We start from the raw sequence: 12,618 nt of genomic DNA, 5'->3' as shown, positions 1-12,618 counted from the left end.
TTTCTGCGAGGATTACGAAGGTCTACTGTAGGGCCTCTTCTGTTGTATGCCATGAGTGTTGGTCTTTTGGGGTCGACTAACCCTATTGGGCCCCATCTCCAGCTGCTCGACACTTTTGGCCTACTCGATCAAGACAGGAAACTCCCAGACCCTCAATGGTACAATGAAGTGTTTCAATTCATGCTTTTGGCCGCCTTCAAACTTCCTACAACGCCATTCTTCTGTGACTTCTTACGAGTAAAACCTCGCCAGATATTCAAAACGCTCCACATATGCCTGCACTGACAAGTTCCCCTATTGTAGAGTGAGGAACTCAATTTCACGCTCATGTCTAACATTATCTGGAAAGTACTTCTCCAGGAACCTCTTCCTGAAATTGACCTAATTCACCTCCTCTTCACAGGTCTGCACCTGTTGTTGCATCCCCATCCACCAGTATTCTGCATCGGCCACCAACGAAAAGGTGGCAAATGTGAGTTTCTACGCCTTTGTGCATTCGATCACTCTAAAAATCTTCTCACATTCTCGCAGCCACGCGTCTGCCTTATCCGGGGTGGCCTTGTTAGTGAATTTTGCTGGCTTATGACGCATGAAATCTTCTATCGTCATCGGTTTGACTAGTGGAATCATCGCCCTCGACTGTGTTGCCACAGGCTACACCACGTCCACCATCCTATGGATTGCATTCGCAATCTCATCAGCCCCAGCATTGTTTCTACGTCTCTGATTAGCCATTGCCTGTACACACCACATTTTCGGCTGTTAACATTAAACAACTCAAATTATAATAAAAACAATCAATTCCTAACAATCAATAACACAACATAGATTCACACACAAAAGGCGGCAAGCTCACTTCCAAAGTTCCCCAAAAATCATAAAATGTTTGCTCGGATACCAAATGTAACATCCCTACTAGAAATTACTTAATTAAATTATATAAATAAGAATTGAAATTCAAACGTCGCAATTTTATTATTCCCAAACACGAGAAAATTTGAAATATTTTGCAATGCGCCATAATTTAAACATAAGTAAAATAATAATATTATTACAAGTCCAAAATCTGATAAAACAACGAAAACATAGTAAAAAAATCCCTAGCTCAAGTCCCTAAGCTAGCCATCTCTCTGTCGTTATACGTCAGCAGCATCACCTATAGCATCATCTACTCCTGTGTAATGAATCATACGATCATCGACAATCACAAACAGAAAGGGTGAGCTTATAAATAAAAGTAACATATAATGTAACAGAATAAAAGCAATACACCCTTCTGATTCACCCTAGTTAGTTCTTAGCCAAGACCTTATCCCCAAGGCTTTTCAACCTTCATTTCACACAAATAGTTAGCCTTGGACTCGGGATTTATGATGCTCACACAAACCTGCCCACTTGTAGTACTGCTTACGAACCTTCCTGCTCGTAAACCTGCTCTACGAACCTACCCGCCCGTAGTCCAACACACGTGATCCACCAGCTACGTACCTCCCTGCATGCAGCATCTCTCAAGTGTGAGCACGAAACATACGAACCTACCTCGCTCGTATCCCCACATGAGAATAACAAGATATAAACCTCCCCGCTCATATCATTACGTGTTCACGACCATCCATGAACCTACCCGTTCATGGCACAACATCTCCTAGTCCAAGTCCGCATCAACGCGTATAAACAACACACATAAGTTAAAACCCGCAGCACTATCGCTTGGTGCAGCCTAAGCGTCGCCAGGCGAAACCTGTGCAGACCACCTGGCGGAACCTCCTCGCCTCTAGGTGCCATGCTTTAGACAGACCTACAGTTTTAAAGTCTATCACCTAGCGAAGCATACCTTGCCGCCAGGCGCCACGTAGTGTAGGGACTCCCATAATGGTCCTATCACCTGGCGCACCTATTCGTGCTGCCAGGCGCTATATCAATAGCGAAACCTGCTGATTTTGGCACCCAAATTGGTTTGTTCTTCAATCCAGATTCCTAGACTCACTCTCAATAGTATTATACTTTACGCATCATACACTTCCAATCACATCTTAATCGCCCTTAAATCTAGGATTCTGAATAACCTCTTGGTCTTAATACGAACCCTCCATGTCTACATTCCAATTATAATTACAAGCACCCCAAACAATAGAGGTATCATGGTATTATGCAATCACACAAACATAGGAAACCAACTGGAAGTTCAACAAATCATAAAATTCACAGAACACAGCGGACCAGTGATAGACAACGCACATCGCCTGGCGGTTTTGTCTCGCCACAAGGTAGCTCATGACATAGAACCCAAAACTGGGTTAAAGCTGATGCGTCGCCTGGCGGTATACTCATACCTGCCAGGCGATTTCTGGGCGAAAAGCCAGAAACTTGCGAAAAATGGCACAGACTGTGGGAATTTTCATACAATTGGGATCACACAATGCAGTGTATATTATATACAATAGAAACACACCAAAAAAGCTCCCCTTACTTGTTAATCCTTGCTAAATTTGAAGACTCCAAGCTTATTTTGTGCTCCCCGCAAGTGCTCCTTTGTTTCACCACAAAAATGCCCCGAAACATTTGAACTGATACTGCTATTGGTTGCTTTGATCACTTCCTTTCCTGATGCACTCACAACAACAATATCCACACTCTTCTCACCCAATTATTAGAGTAATAAATCCTATTTACTCTTTAAAACGAAAATTTGTATAAAGGAGGCTTAATGACTATTCATTAGTCATTAACAAGGTGTTTTCTCAGCCCCCTAGGTTGTCACTCTTGGTAGCTAGGGTTGCTCTGCCTTTTCATCTCCATGCCAAAAGAAATTTTGGTAAAAAGGAAGTTAAATTTGTTCTTAACAAGGTTTGAACCCACAACCACTCAATCACAAAGTCAATGCACAACTAATTCAACCAATTCATTTTTCATGATAATTCCTATAATTTTAGGATTACATTACCACTACTCACATTCAATCATATCATTAAAATAGTATACATATTAAAATAACATACAATTGGCATACATACGACTCGAACCTAAGTCCTCTCACACAATCAAGTACTCTCAACCATTTGATATAATACCCTTCCAGATCATAATAATTCGCATTTAATGTCATAAAGGCTCCAAATACCTGTATTATTAAATAATTGTTTATTTAATTATTTACATTTCTAGGGTCTTACAAAGGGGGGTTTTGAAAGCTTATGGATATGTGGAAAAGGAGAAGGAGTCAAGAAATGGGCTTTTTGCTATCACCAAGGATTACAAGTTTTTCAATTGGAAGTACAAAATCCAAGTTAGGGGAGTTGTACCTCGTGCTTAATATTTATTTACATAAGTGTTCATTGTATAGTAAGCCTAGATGACTAGTTGTGCATTTTTCTGAGTTATACCGCGTTTCTGGAAATTTTCCAAAAACCACCTGGTGGACCTTCAAAGTCGTCAAACGACTCATGTTAAAACAACCCAGTTTCTAGGTTTTTATTAAGAACCGCCTGGCGGTGAAGAGCTACAGCCAGGCGATGTATTCTAGTGTGCTTTTCATGGAAAACAATGTTTTATGTTTTTTTGTTGGCGTAGTAGGAACCGCCAGGCGCTAGGTCCTTGATTTCTGGGCGTTGGGCACTAGGCGCCACCGATTTTCCTAGTCTACGCAGTTTTTGTAAAACTGCATTTTCCAGTTTGTTAACCGTCCGATTTAACTGAAATTTTGACAGGTGATTCATAACTTGTTTTTCTTTACTTTGAACGGTGGATATTTGATTTGGAGGTTTACAGCTAGAGATATATTGTACTCATGATTGCTGGTTTAGAAGTCTTTAAAATGTATTGGCATGCTTATTTGGTAAAGTAAAACATGTAAGATAATTACATAATTATGTGATGTTTGAGATTAAATGCGTGTAAGAGTAAAGTTTCGCCTTGATTATGATATTGTTTGGTGCATGTTTTGAGATTGTCATTATGTGCAAATTTCGCTATTGGTTTAAGTTAAAGGTGGTATGTTTGTATGGTAAAATAATGATTGTATGATGGACTGCATCATATTTGAATAGAGACATGCCCTCAGTTATGAAACCATGAATGTGTGAATTGTGATCTAGTCATGTGATTATGATTGCATACTTGTTATGGTGCTATAATTGAATGTTCAGTGCTTGAGGTCCTTTAGAACTTGTCAAAAATGCCAAAATACTAGTATGGCGCCTGGCAATGCGGGACGAGCCGTTAGACGATAGAGACTCCAAATAGTGGAAGTGGCAAGTAGAATTGCATGGCGCCTGGCAAAAGGGATGGTCTTGCTAGGTGAAAGTAGACTAGCAAAGGCACTAGAAGGCGCGTAGCGCCTAGTGACGTAAGGAGATCGCCAGGCGATTTGGAACCAGACAACGCCAAGCGACGCATGTGATGCGCCAAGAGGCTTCAGGTGTTTAGCTGGATTACGTGGAGGATTTTACACAGTTTTGGATGGAGGTCTTGATGCGATGCTTTATTGGGGGCCTAGTTACTGCTGCATCTTGTATTGTGGTAATACGTAGCCACTTGAGGATGTAGTCTGGTGGTTTTGAAAGTCCAGTGGAGTGTACGAGATCGTGGCTCGTACGATTGTGTTCTGAAAGATTGCCTTCCTCGACGTTAGCCGACGAGTTGGGTAGTCTTGGGACAATTATGAACTATGGTTCGTATTGGGTAAAAAGCAAACTAAGAAGAGTGGGAAGATGATTGTGTTGGTCGTGGGTTTGAAAAGATCTGTTAGATGTGGAACACGTGACAAGGGACGAAATATTTTGGCCTAAGTGAGTCATTAGCTGAGATTAAAATACTTCTTTTTTTTGTTTTCGGTTAAAGATTATTTTACACCTTTTTTTACCAGAACAAAAATAAATATAAAAAATTAATACATCACATACAATCTCACTTGTTCGTGAGAGAGGAACACAAAACATGCTCACTGACTCCCTTTTATTCAACTAAAATCCTCCCATATTCACTCATGAACAACAAAAAAAAAACATTTTAGTACCTTACATATTCTAACTGGTCTTAGTAATACCATGTTAATTAGTTTGTTTTGTGTGGTTGTGCCGTGCTTTAATAAAAGTCATCAAGGGACAAATTTTCAACAGAACCGAAGGTTTCAACCGGTCCAATCCTTGAAAAGTTCGTCATTGATCCTCCCAGAAAGTCAAGTGGAGAGTCATTTGAGATAGTAGTCTCATATATGTACGACATGCCAGCATCATTCCCTGCAGGGTAGCTTATGTTGAAACATCCTGGTTTGTTGACCTCCAAGTCACTCGGGAACATCTTGTTCACTGTCTCATTACTTTGTCCCACAGATTCATCTTCTTCCCAAGCTTTTCTCGTCTCAATAACCTGAATATATATAATGCATATGGTTAAGAAGAAAAAGAAATATAGGTAATATTACAAAGTTATAAAATTTCATACGAATCAACTTCGGAAAGAGATTTAAATAAAATTAATGGCATAAATAAAATAGTATTATAACTTTTTTCGAATGAGTCAAAGATATCATAATATACTATTTAAAGTATTTCAGTGTGTACTTTTAAGTACGAACTTGATTCTCGTTCCTTATATGTATATTTTATGCTGTGGCAGAATGAATAATATAGAAATATTTTTGGCGGCACGTACATAGTTATTGTTTTCAATCTGTTGGTAAATCATAATGGTATCGCCGGATCGAAGGCCATGTGTGCGGACAAAATCTCCTGAAAGTATTAGACACAAAAATATTATTGTTATTATTATTTCATTACTATAAAATTCAAAAATTTATCTGTTCTGGGACTTGTCAGACAATAATTACTATGAATAGACTTTACCGGTATTTTCAAGCACGTACATCCTGCTATTGTTGTTAGGCCAAAACCTGCATTGTTCAAATACAAATAAAATGAAATATGAATTTGAATGGTTAGTAACAATTAATTAAAAAAAAAACCTTAAATTACATATTCAACAACTAGAACCAATGTCGTAAAATAATGTCTTTAGTTTATTTTCTGACATTTCTATATATGTATATGTTGCAGACCTGTACTTGAAATTCCACACACGAGTACCATCTTTGTCTTCCATGTCCATAAAAATTCCTTCTTTTGATTCCAGTGGTGGGAGGAAAGTCTCTGCTGCTTTCTGCAAGTGACAATTTCTTTCCCAATTATTTTAGTCATTAATATTCTAAGGTCATGGTGGAATTAGAAGAGAAGTTGAGACAATAATGAAGTAAAGACAATATTAATGAACATAGACCAAACCTTGGGCAACACCATTCTCCTTAGGGAGCTAACATCACTGTTCTTTAACTCCTTTTTGAAAAGGAACCTCAAGTTTCTTTGATCGATTCCCTAGAAACACACAAACCAAATTAGACCATTGTTAATCTCAGGTTAAAGCTATAGACATTCACCTAAAAGCCACTAAAAGATGGAAAAAACTATAATTAATTGTGAAAGAACATGCAATTCTTGTGTAAGTAAGACATCATAGACACCATGTCCTGTATAAGTACATCAAGTCCATATGCTAACAGTCTGAAAGGCAGAGTACCCAAAACATTGTCCAGCATGCCTAATATGGATATCTTGAACTACACAATTTCCCAAATATGGAGCCGTCAATATCCACTAATCATAAGTTTTTCTTTCTTTACTTTTAAAATTGTGTACACAATGTAAAGTAAGAATTTGGTATTCCAAGTAAGGGTATTAATTAATATTGAGACAAATAACAATGTACTGTTCTGTTGGCAATCTTGCAATTAATAAGGGATGAAGGTTGAAGACGGATATACTGTAGCTAGCATTGCAACATGTATATCAAAAATTTCTAAAAACAGAAACATAGTCCAATAAATATTTTTTATAATACAACACATGTTTGTCAAATAAACATATAAGACGAATGAAATTTATTTATTTTGGTCCCTTCCCGGTTATGAAACTTATTCATTCCGCACTTATATATATATCCATCATCGTCTTTGTGATAAAAGTGTGTTCCTTTTTTATGTGTGTTTGTATCTTTTTGGTAACATAATCTGACGCAAATGTTCAGATAGCTATTAGCCCAATATTTCACCTTGGGAGATAAAAAAAATTTGTACTTACGAATATTCGCAGATAAAACTCGTAACGGATAGAAAGTGATATTAAAAATAGATATCCACAGATAATGGGTATGAATATTTTTTATACTCGCATATTAACATGACAGGTACAGGTATCATAGTATCTGTACATGTGATATGATATGTGTTGCCAGATGGAGTTAACAAAATAAGAATACTTGGCATAGGATAGTTGAGGCTTATTAACTTCTAAGAATTGAAAAATATGGTTTCATACGAGTTGTCTTATTTAACTGAGTTTCTTGTTTATTATTTTAATATTTCATGAGTTTTGTATGAATTAAAAATGATTATCATATTTCTTTTATCATTTTAATAGCATTTTGGTTTATTATTTTATTATTTCATGAGTTTCGTATGCATCAAAAATTCCTAATGTATGACTTTTATCATTTTAATAGTAAGGAACACAATTTTGGTTCGTCAATATGAATTATAGGTATAATTTATGTATACTCACTTTATAAATTGTTTTTATAACCTTTTGATAGAATTTTTTATACCAGAACAACTTAATGGTCCACTTTAGGTGTTGCAAACTTTGAACAACTCCAGACATCAAGCAAGCATTTCTTAAAACAGGAAAAAATAGTAAGTGAAACCATAGTTGTTGGCAACTATGTATTTAGTCAAGAAACAAGGTATGCACTTGTTAAGATGATAGTTCTACATGAGTATCCAATGTCAATGATTGATCACATGGGCTTTAAGGAATATTGTCTTGCTTTGCAATCTTGATTCAAGGGGATTTCTCGAAACACGATAAGGATTGACATTATGAAGACTTATTCTTTGGTACTTTGTATCCAATTATGAATGTCGTTTTCACAAATATATGTGAAATTAAATTGGCTTTAATTGAATGACTTTCGTGTCCTATTTCCATTATTCTTAGAATGGCTGCAACCAGGATTACTAAATTCAATAAGTATTGGAATGTCAGGGTGATGGGTGTAGGAATTGTATTAGATCCCAGGTATAAAATTGACTAGTTAGATTATTTTTTCCCTCAAATTTATGGAGAAAATTTTCATTATGAAATTGAGAGGGTAAAATCTATTTGTCAAGATTTGGTAAAAGAGTATGTAATTAAAGTCAATGGTAAAGAATTGGCTGCTTCATCTCAAAGTTCAAACCTAAATGTAGTGAACATAGGTGTTCTTGGAAGAAAAGAAAGTTGAAGGTCAAATTTTACAAGATTTAGATCGTTATTTAGAAGAGGCAAAACTTCCAGATGCACAATTTGATATCTTAGCATGGTGGAAAAGTAATGGGTTAAAATACCCAACCTTGCAAATGCTGGAGAGAGACATTCTAGCAATCCTCATCTCAACTGTTGTTTATGAGTCTTCATTCAAGTAGTGGTGGTCGGATTCTTACTCCATATCGCAGTAGATTACTTCTAAATATTATGGAGGCATTGATATGTCTCCAAGACTAGTTATGGACCAACATGGAAGGTAATGAAATTAACAGTTTTACTTAGATATTTTAGTTAAGTGATTGTTACAAATTCTGAATGAACTTCTTATGTTTTCATGCTCTTCTAGATTAAAACTGGACAATATGAAACTTCAATGTGAACATTGAAGTTAGTAATTTTTTTAATAATTCATTCAAAATAAACTACAATATAAATTGTTAGTGATTTTTTTATTTTTTAGGAATCAATCAGAGAAAATGAATTTGTTGATCCAAGCCAGATACCCACATAATGGATACATGTACGGATATGAGGACATGTACGGGACAAATATGAGACAAATATTTATCCAGAAAGTAGGGTACGGGACCCTACCCACCCATTAAAATCCCTAGTTTCACTTATGTTTATAGACTCCATTTCACCACTCAATTTAGTAAAAAAAAAAAACAAAAAATATGTCTTCACTCTCATTTTATTCTTTATCTTGTCTTCTGAGACATTCTTTTCTAAACTTCATTCTTAATATATTCTAATATATTCTGTTTCCTTTTGGTCTCTTTTTGGGTGGGGATTTTTTAATATAAAAAACTCAGTTCATTTCTTGACTGCAGTGTCACTTTTGCCCTTCATTCTCACTCTTCCCTTCCCATGTCTCAGTTACCAAATTGAAGATCAAACAAATGATTTGTGCTCTCTTCAAACAAAGAAATAGTACCAATCTCAACTATATATAATTATATAATATAATACATAATAATAATCATAATAATATAATATAATATTTTATATAAGATTATCACAAACTTTGCATTTAGCATTGGAAAAGATTATCACAAAAAATATCATTTAAATAGGCAAAAGGGAATCACGAGACAAACAAACCCAAGATCTAAACAAATCAGCAAGAAGTTGAATAAAACTCCGATGCAATTGTTTTTCAATGTTTTAGAGTTAGAATCGGAGTTCAGTGAAGATAATTGGTGAAAAAATCGGGGGAAAAAAAAGCTTAAAACGAAGTTCCAATTTTAATCGAAAGAAAAAAACACTTAATTTATGAGATCCAAAAATGGGGTAAAAAAATTAGGAGCAAGACAATATCGCGAGGACATAGCAAGGACCCAATTGAGAATGGGGGTATGTATATAAGATAAGATGAGATCTTGAGAATGAAGAATTGGAGAAAAAAAAGAAAAGAAAAAGGAGAAAAGGGGTGACTCACACGTGCGGCGAGCCGGGGAGGAGTGGGGTGTTTAACGGACTGGAGAGAGGAGGGTGGCACGTGCGAGGAGGCGGAAGGAGTTGAAGATGGTAAATTAGGGTGGTGGTGCTTGGAGGGGAGAGCGTTGTCGGAGTGGTGCATCTGGAGAAACAAGGTGGGGGTGGTGGAGGAGGTGGCGACGGTGGATCTTCGCTGCCTGGGCATCCTCTTCTTCCTGTGAACAGTTCCAAGATTGGTAACCGCAGCGACGAGGCCAAGGTGGTTGGCGTCGTGGATCCGAGGCGAGGCGTGAGATTGAGATACGATGGTGGTGGTGGAGTTAACGTTGTTGGTGTTGGCGATGTCTCCTTGGGCGGCGACAAGTCGAAGCTCGGCAGCAACACCTGCCACGAAGGCACAGGCCTCGGTTTTGTGAAGCAGTTTCTCTCGCTGTCGCTGATCCATCATCATTAGCTTAGGGTTTTTTTTTTTTTTCTTTTTTTGGTTGATTTAGAGAGACACACACAGTGCTTTTGGTTTTCTGTGACTGTAGTTGTTGGCTCTCTTTCTCTCAGTCTGAGTGTGTGCAGGCAGATATAGATAGATAGGGTCGGGTATGGACGACGCTGGGCAATCACGAAATGGGTGTGGGGTTTGGTGTTAAAGAGATCAATGGTGGACTCTCTTTCACTCTTCTCTTCCCCCTCTCTCTATATTTTTTTTTTCTTTGGAGTTTTTCTATTTTTAGCAAGGATTTTTGTGATTACAGGGTCTGGTTTTTATGACATTTGTTTATCCTGCATTCACGCCTCACCCCATCCTCTCCCCTTGCTTCCTTTTACTTTTACCATAATATAATGAACTCTCTCTCACACTCTCACACTCTCTTTCTTGAGTAGAGTAGAGTAGATGGGTTAATCAGAGTGGTGACCAAATGTGAGGAGCGGATTCATGGATGGTTTTGGTTTTGGCGCTTTGTGGTGTTTTACAATAATGTGGAGGGAGAGAGGAGAGTTAATGAGGGCAATGTGGCTGCGTGTGAATAGGGGGTGGTGCAAACCAGGGTTAAGGGTGATGGGTTTGGTTTGCGCCTAGGGTTTGGTGCTCTTGTGGTGGTGATGGTGGTGGTTAGATAGTGGCCAAGCATGTAGTGACGGATGGATGGTGAAGACACAGGAAACATGGGGCTCGATAACACCCTCCACCTGTTGCAAAAGTTCTGAAAACTTACAACAGAAATCAATGGCGTTTTTCATTTTCTCTTTCTCTTTCTCTTTCTTCAAATCTCTTTCTCTTTCTTTCATCATACAATAAAACCAACCACACCCACCACCACCATTGCATTATCACATACACACTCACACGCATTCATTCATTCACTCTATTCGGAAGGAGGAAGAGTAGCACTGTAGCAGCACCTTCTTCAAAACTAGGGTGCATTGCATGAAACCAGAAGCGAGTGTCGTATACGGTATACTGTGGGGTGCGTTTATATAATGCACCGTGCAGTGGTTCACTGAGAATGCGCCAAGTGGCAGCGAGTGTGACGAGGTGAGCACATGGTGATTTGATTTGAATGGAAGATGGCCTGATGGAAGGGATATGAACCACGTGATTGTTTTTTATTTTTTGCGCCTGTGGGGCGCGCAGCAGAGTATAATTGCGGATTTTGCTGTTCCTTTACTTGTACAGTTGCTTCACTTCTGAGGTCATATGTGGATTCCCAAACTCGCTCAGCACTCCACTTGGACACCATGCAAAGGTTCTTTGAGAAACCAATTAATGATAATATTAACTCCGACTAAGCTTTCTTATTAATACCCTTCTGCTTTTATCTCTTCCCACTTGCCCCAAATCCCTTCCCAAACTTCTTTTAAGGCCATTTTCACTCATCAATTCTGCAGAAGAAACAGCAACGCTCATTCGTTTGACTTTTCCTTCGCCACATACCTACTACCATTTCCGCTATCAACAAAATTTCTCACTGTGACAAACAAACTTATTTTGGATACCTGTGAATACACACTATCCACAACATCGTGAACTAAAACTCTCTCAAGATTCCCATATTTTTTTAAAGTAAAGTAATAAATTATGACCGTTAGATGACTTCTTCTTGCACCAATTTTAAATTAGTTACGAAAAATTAATGCTAGATTTTAATGATTTCAAGTTTTAACACATATATTCTCCCTATGTTTGCTTCTAACTAAATTTCCTCTTCCAAATATAAGTAAGGAAAATCATTTAATTTGTTTCAATTTATTTACTATACTCTTTTTTTTCAGTTGTTTATTCAATGTACATTTGTGTGCCATTGTAAATAATATTTTTCTCTTCAAGTCTATTACATTCAGGATATCATTAAAATTTAAAAATAACAGATAAAAACAAATATTTTTTATTGACAACTAATAGTTGAAAACTGACTCGACTCAATTATTATTTTTCAACTCTATTCTCTCAAATGCGTGCATCCCAATTATTAGAGGGGATCTTAGTCTTCCAATGAGATCATGCTTCCTAAATCTTTTAAAAAATTTATTTAAAATTATACAAATATATGTAGGACATTATTACACCGAAAATAATGAAATTAGGTAAATTTTTATTTCTTTAATAAAGTATAATATTTCTTTCTTATTATCTTGAATTTTTCATAAATTCTCGCTCTCAGATAATTTCTTCTGTTACTGAATAAATAATAAGTTAGACACAAATTCATTCTTCTTGTTTTTTCATATATTTTATCTCATTATTGAAGATAAAATGGGTAACTCTCTTGTTTGAGAGTGAAATATTAATTTAATAAATGGTATTTTTTTATCTCATGGAATTTTTTGT

At 36.9% G+C, this 12,618-nt stretch overlaps 1 protein-coding gene across 1 annotated transcript; it reads right to left on the bottom strand.

The window, feature by feature from the left end:
• Nucleotides 1–4,865: 4,865 nt before the first annotated feature.
• LOC114163697 (B3 domain-containing transcription factor FUS3-like) lies at nt 4,866–11,109 on the bottom strand. The gene is made up of 6 exons (XM_028047994.2): nt 9,796–11,109; nt 6,279–6,368; nt 6,056–6,156; nt 5,844–5,890; nt 5,653–5,729; nt 4,866–5,367 (listed from the first exon to the last, which is right to left on the bottom strand). Exons 1-6 carry the CDS (start codon nt 10,243–10,245, stop codon nt 5,083–5,085), a joined length of 1,050 nt encoding a protein of 349 aa, XP_027903795.1. The 5' UTR covers nt 10,246–11,109; the 3' UTR covers nt 4,866–5,082.
• Nucleotides 11,110–12,618: the final 1,509 nt, after the last annotated feature.

Source organism: Vigna unguiculata, chromosome 1 (genome assembly GCF_037176805.1).
Source record: "Vigna unguiculata cultivar grain cowpea cultivar isolate G323 ecotype 2 chromosome 1, ASM3717680v1, whole genome shotgun sequence".
Lineage (NCBI taxonomy): Eukaryota > Viridiplantae > Streptophyta > Magnoliopsida > Fabales > Fabaceae > Vigna > Vigna unguiculata.
Note: the sequence above shows the minus strand (reverse complement) of the source record. Positions and strands in the feature narration are given on the sequence as shown.

What these genes read in the sequence shown, in the direction of transcription:
- LOC114163697 (XM_028047994.2), bottom strand. Translation starts at nt 10,245, where the DNA reads ATGATGATGGATCAGCGACAGCGAGAGAAACTGCTTCACAAAACCGAG. An exon ending in GGAGAATGGTGTTGCCCAAG is followed by an intron (nt 6,157 to 6,278) that starts GTTTGGTCTATG and finishes TGTCACTTGCAG; the next exon opens with AAAGCAGCAGAGACTTTCCT. An exon ending in AGATTGAAAACAATAACTAT is followed by an intron (nt 5,368 to 5,652) that starts GTACGTGCCGCC and finishes ATATATATTCAG; the next exon opens with GTTATTGAGACGAGAAAAGC.